This window comes from Lactuca sativa, chromosome 8 (genome assembly GCF_002870075.4).
Source record: "Lactuca sativa cultivar Salinas chromosome 8, Lsat_Salinas_v11, whole genome shotgun sequence".
Taxonomy (NCBI): Eukaryota; Viridiplantae; Streptophyta; class Magnoliopsida; order Asterales; family Asteraceae; genus Lactuca; species Lactuca sativa.
In genome coordinates, this window is record NC_056630.2 from 233,438,567 (window position 1) to 233,445,263 (window position 6,697).

Here is a 6,697-nt window from a genome sequence, read left to right on the forward strand (position 1 = left end):
GTGGTCTTCCTACACCACCAATTACTACTGCTACTACACGACTTTCCGCAACAAAGATGTTTGCAACTGGAGCTAGTTCAGTTTTTGATGTTGGTGGCCCTTCAGCTCCGCCTTGTTTTCCTGTTCCAAGATTCAATAGGGATGCCGCTTCTGAGAGACTAGCTATGCATATGGCAGATGAACAGCTTCGTTCGCCTAGTCCTCAAGGAAAGAACATTTCTATGAGCGAAGGGGGTGCTCCTGATGATGATTCATCTGTTGATAGTTCATGAAAGGAGATCTTTGTATTAAGTCAGAAGAACATAGAGCTTGACATTCAAGTAGCTGAACTTCGTGCTCAGAACATTGAGCTTCGTACTCAAGTGTCTAAACTTCAGTTAGATAGAACTTATCTTGGCGGACAACTCGCAGAAGTTAAAATGGATAGGAAAGTAAAAAATAAGCAGATTTCTGACCTTCAAGAACATTTCAATCTGCTGACTTCAAGCTACTTCGAATTGAAAAAGAAACTGGAGGATGATTTTGGTGAGAAGTATAAATCAAGCGTAGAAGAACAAAGAATAAATTTACATGTGCAAGCATATCCAGTAGATGTGCCAGCTGGTCAATCTTCTGGTTCTTTTGAACGTATTGGAGTTGTTCCTCCTATGGCTTCTCATATTCAAGAGATCATTCGGAAAAATCAAGAAGATGATACTGAAAGGGGGCAGTTATTATTCAAGCGAAATGTTACTCAGAGCAATTCTAAAGGGGAATCCTTGATCACTGTCATTGATCTTGAAATTGTTCGGTTCAGAGATACTTTTCGAGATCGGTCGGGTGTAGCTGCTTGGGGATTTCACGATCCTCTTCGACTTTGGATTATTATTCGCAAGAGCGGTAATTCAGAGTTGTATAAGGATGTTCATACTTTTAGTTCATTGACAAGGGTTGATCTTGCGGAGTTATCACAAGCTCCTTTTATCAATCTATTAAACAATCCTCAGGTTTCACAGTTCAAATTCTTTCTAGATGAGCAAGTAAAGAAGGGATTTCCTACAATGTCAACTGCTGAGTCAGTCATTCTGGAACATCCAGATGTGTTTGAAGCCTCTTCTGATAAACCTCTACAGTTGGTTATGTGGCCACCCACGACTCAAGTTAAACAATTTCCCATTGTTCAAGGTTATAAAGATGGATCGCTCGGTTCTATGGAATGCTGGGTTTATGATGAGAGTACTTGTGGTACAGTCATTAAGCTCAAGAATGGGGTGCATACAGTTGTATGATCGAAGAGACCTACTGCAGTTCAGGAAATGGGATATTCATTATCTGAGCAATTTTCAGATCAAAGTGGTTGAAGATATCTGTGAGCAAGGAGCCAAGGCGTATACCAGGATGGTTGCTGAAATTTTGAGCAAGAAGATGTGGAATGGCGCTATGGGCCAAATGGATGTCATGCTGGTAAAGAAAGGAATGGGGCCGAGCTAGTCCAAACCAAGGGGGAGATTGAAAGACCCTGTACAATGGTTTGGTCTAGGCATAGTCGTAGATAGCAGTAGATATGTAATTGTTCGTGATTTGTGTTGTGTTTACGGTCAGAATCGGTTTACGGCCGTAAACTCTTTACGGCCGTAAACACCTTACGGTCTGTAGTCAGGTCTTTAAATAGCGAGTTGTGTCAGTCATTGTGGGTTGTTGATGCTTTCGTATACTTCCAAGTTGTATCAGACGTTTTATAGCATTAAAGTGTATGCAAGCTTGGCCTTTTGCTCTATATTTGTTTACTAATTCATGTTTGCATCTGTTATTATCTTTGATCATTGGTAGATCTATTTTTCGGGACTTTACAAAAATAAATCAAGGCAATGCGGAAATGCATTGGAAGCACATAATCACTTTTTACAAAAATTGAAACTATCAATTAGATATAATATGTACGTAGATCTCATATTTTAAAACTATGAAACTACAAATATTTATGCCACACCTGGTTCGCGTTCACTATGAATGAAGATGAACTTCGAGATCATGCATATGATTTGATTCCTCAGTGTCGTGACAGTCGATGTAGTAGTGATCGTAGACAGCAAGTGTGGTGGAAATCGGAGTAAAAAAAAGGGAATGAAAGTTCAGGCTCAGATAAACCAGATCTAGCAAACCAATCTTCGATTTACAAAACTCAAGTTCCATTAATCATCATATATTATTGATTCTTCGGGATAAAAGAGCGAAAACTTCATAATCGACTATAGATGTTGACAATGGAGGAAATTGTGATGGTTGTGAAGGTGTGTGTGTGTGTGTGAGAGAGAGAGTGAGAGAGAGAGACGTGAGGACTAATGAGAAATATTGAAATACGTTTTTAAATTAGTTAATTTAGTAATTAGGAAATAATAATTATTATAGCCTAATATGCCCCTAAGATTAGTTTTCAAAAGTCTAAGATAACATTGAAATTGATGATAAGTACGAAATTGTCATCTTTGATCTGGGCCATTAAAAATTTTGATCTTAACGTTCAACTTTTAGTTCTCGGGTTCTTGGGAATTTATAAGTTCTCAAATGATCATTCATATATATATATATATATATATATATATATATATATATATATATATATATATATATATATATATATATATATATATATATATATATACACACACACACAGAGAGAGAGAGAGAGAATGGAATGTGTGATTGTTATGTACCTAAACTTAGGTATAGAACTTTTTAAATGATATATTTTTAAACAAAACAAATCCAAAATTATTTTATTTTAATTTTGTTTTAATAGAACACCATTGATTAGAGTTAAATTATGGATTGGGAAAGGTCCATTATTTATACTTTTATTGTAAAAAATCATTGAAGTTTATATAAAATGTTTTTTTAAGGAATATAACTTAAATATTTGATCCTTCAATTAAAAAACTATATTCAATGGTTTGTGAATACCTAAATTGATTTTGTATGTTCTTCTTTTATGTTTATTCTGTTACTTTGCTTTTAAATTTTGGTAGGTTGAACAATGCTGATAGATTTTAATACTTTAAACTCTTAGACATATTTAAGAAAAAAAAACCATAAATTTGGTGGTTTTAGTAGTCACATGATTACTAAACTATATAATTTTGATCCATATATATCCGAACGAATTATTATATTTTGTTTATTGTTCTTCCTTAAAGGCAATTATATATAGAACCCTCTGAAGCTTAGTTTATTGGATAGGTTATCTCACGATCCGTTGCAAGGTGGAAAAAAACTAAATACAAAATGTATCCACGTGTCCATAACGTCGCACGCTAGAGTCGCCTCGCAATTTGAATTCACACCGATTCTTCACGCGTCCTAACAAGAATGATCATCTTTTATTCTTTTTTTTTATATTTTTCTTTTTTTTGTAATTTTAATTGTTATTTATTGAAGAATTATAAAAAATATATTAAAATATCTGGCGTTTGATTGTTTACTATATATATATATATATATATATATATATATATATATATATATATATATATATATATATATATATATATATATATATATATATATATATATATATATATATAGTTTGGTTGTCATAGGTTTGATAAACGGTTAAAATTTGAATTTGGTTCGTTGGACATAATAGAAAGTATTCTTACATGTACGTATTTTTTATTATATAATTTTAGAACACCTGTATAAGATATATTTTTGGTTGTCGTAGGTTGTTGATAAGCATAAACTAACAAGATTACCTTATAATCATTGATTTTTATATTTCATCTCAATCTTTTCCATGAAAGTACTGTTACATGCAATGTTTTAACCGGTTCAACCGTCAAGTGAACCGGTTTCTATATTTTTCAAGTTTTTTTTTTTTTTTCTACACATACATACATATATAAATTATGAATTTGATGTTTATAAGTTCAAACATAAAAAATACATATAAAAATAAGTTGTAGACAAATTCAAATACATTAAATAAACACATAACCATAAGTTTTAGTGTTTTACATCAATCCATATACGTTAAAAAGAAAAAAATAAATAAAGTAAAATACCGAAAGTAAATATGGTTTTGCATTAATAAAAAAACTACAAAAAACTTTGTAACATTTATCATATGTTTTTATTTCGAAAAAACTAAATAGATATGAAAAAAAATCAGAAAGTCTATTTTGTAAATGATTATTTTTTATGAGAAATTTAACGTCTTTTTATTTTTTTCTTTTTATTTATTTTTCGAATCACTAAATCAAAACACATCTTAAAATCAACAAATGATTAAAATAGAGAATTATTGGCTCACATATCATAATCTTATACGATTAGTCGGGTAGTAGTTTACTATTTAGATAAAACCAAATCTGATAATTGGAGAATTTGGATTTGTTTATTTGGATTTTTTGATTGCTTTCAATAAAACCGGATTATTATTTTGAATTTCGGATTGCTTTTAATTATAAAATTATAAGCGAATTGTCCAAAAAATCGAATAATAATTTATTACTTATTTACTTTTAATGTATCTATAATTATTTATTATTTTTATAATTTAATTTTTCAAATAAGTCAAAAAGTTTCACATAATAAAAAACATTAATCTGAAACTTTTTTTAAAGCTTTTTTATCAATTAAATATTAAACTATAATATAATGTCATACTAGTTGTTTATAAATGTTAAATTACCAATATATAATTTGTTTTTGTTTTTCTATATAAATCAAATCGAATCGGATTTTAATTTAGTTTTGTTTAATCGGATTTATATTTTGAAAACCAAAATTAATTAAGATTTTGTTATTTGGATCGGATCAAACCGATCCATTCAAAGAAACACTTCTTACCAATCCAAACACATGCTCTTAACAAGTAGCACCAAAAATACCAAAAAAAGTAAGATAATATGTAATTTTTCAAAAATAATTAAAGAGATCTAATTTCATTTGGATTGTTACCCCACCATTACAAACAATAAAAAGCACATTGAGTCAACAGGAAGGTGATGAAAGAAAGGTGACGTAAGTTTGGCCTTTTTCCCCTTTTTATCTTCCCTTTCCAATCCTATATATAACTATCTATACATCATCTGTTAATTGCAAACGACTTCTCTCTTGTCATTTGATGTCTAAAATTTTAAGAGTGTAAGGTTATCTTTATGCCCTTTTTGTTCTACGACCATTCGTTAGAGGAAGAAAATTATGGAGACGGGCAATTGCTTTGGTTCTTCTTTGATTCCAGACAGGCCAGAACGAAAGGTTATTGAGAAGAACAGGAGGAACCAAATGAAGTTCCTCTACTCTCAGCTCTTTTCCCTCCTCCCTGAAAATGTCAACTTTAAGGTTCCTCCCGGTTTCTGAATATATTCTCCAACGTTATTAGAAATTATATGTTGTGTATATGTTTATCCGGCTGTTTTAGTAAGAGCTTAGTAGAATAAAACATTTAAATTTAATGTGATATAATATCAATAAGATGCATGCATGTATTACGTTATATTATAAATTTATAAACAATTGTCCTTTATAGTTTACATTACTATAACTTAATGACACCGTCGCTTACATTTAAAAATTTTATGCATGCAGGGATGTCCACAAATGTCTGATAGACTAAACGAAGCTATACGATACATTGAAACCCTGAAAGAAAACTTAGAGAAAACTAAGAACAAGAAAGAAAAGTTGTATAGCAACAATAGATTATTACATGAATCCACAGGAAGGGATGGGGCTTCCACTTCCCAATCTTTTGATATCCAAATCCATGAAATTAGTTCTGATATAGATGTAGTTTTAATCTTTGGATTGAAAACTTATTCCTGTTATTGTGATATTATTCGGACAATTGATCAATACAGCACTGCCGTAGGATACGCAAGTTTTTCTACTTCTGGACCTTCTACTTTCCATGTACATCAGAAAAAGGTCAGCTCTTTATAGTTTTTGCGATCATAATAAATAGGCAAATAACTGTTCAAATTGTTGTATAGGCAAAGACATTGATTTCTGTATATATATTCGTGCGTATATAGATTGAAGCAGCAGAGATGTATCGGAGGCTAAATGAATTGTTTGAAGGATTCTCGAAAAAAGAAGTAGTGTTAGATGTTCTTGCCCCAACATGTAACGAAGAGGAATCCAACCTAGATTTATGGGATTTTGAAATCTCCTCCGACATATGGTGTAGGAATTCCTAGCTACGTTGGACATATCCATTAATGAATGAGGAATCTATGATTGGAATCTAATGAGTAATAAACTTTGGTCGACTGAATTACGTTGTGTTTCATGGGAGGTTAATAATGCTAACGCTTGTTTTGGCAAGAGTCCAATTCAATAATGTTTTTCATATTTGTAATTGTTCATTACGAATATGTGATTGTTTAGGGTCATATCCTATATATGTATTGCAATATATTGTCGTTTCAGTTGTGCTTATCGTGTAGACATCTTGAAGTCTACGAATTTTATTATATGTTGCCATCGTGCTAAGCATTCAAGATGTCCTACCCATTCAAATAATATATATTAGGGTTGTGCAAAAAACCGCACAAACCGCACCGCATAATGCGGTTTAGAATTTCGCGGTGCGGTTTGCGGTTTATCATTTTATCAAACCGCACTATGCGGTGTGGTTTGCGGTTTGTATTTATAAAACTGCGGTTCAAACCGCACCGCACCGCACCGCATGTTATATATATATATATATATATAT

At 31.5% G+C, this 6,697-nt stretch overlaps 1 protein-coding gene across 1 annotated transcript; it reads left to right on the top strand.

Annotated features, from left to right (window-relative positions):
• Positions 1 to 5,181: 5,181 nt before the first annotated feature.
• On the top strand, positions 5,182 to 6,179 carry LOC122195471 (transcription factor bHLH162). The gene is made up of 4 exons (XM_042897392.1): positions 5,182 to 5,322; positions 5,569 to 5,663; positions 5,706 to 5,907; positions 6,015 to 6,179. Exons 1-4 carry the CDS (start codon positions 5,182 to 5,184, stop codon positions 6,177 to 6,179), a joined length of 603 nt encoding a protein of 200 aa, XP_042753326.1.
• Positions 6,180 to 6,697: the final 518 nt, after the last annotated feature.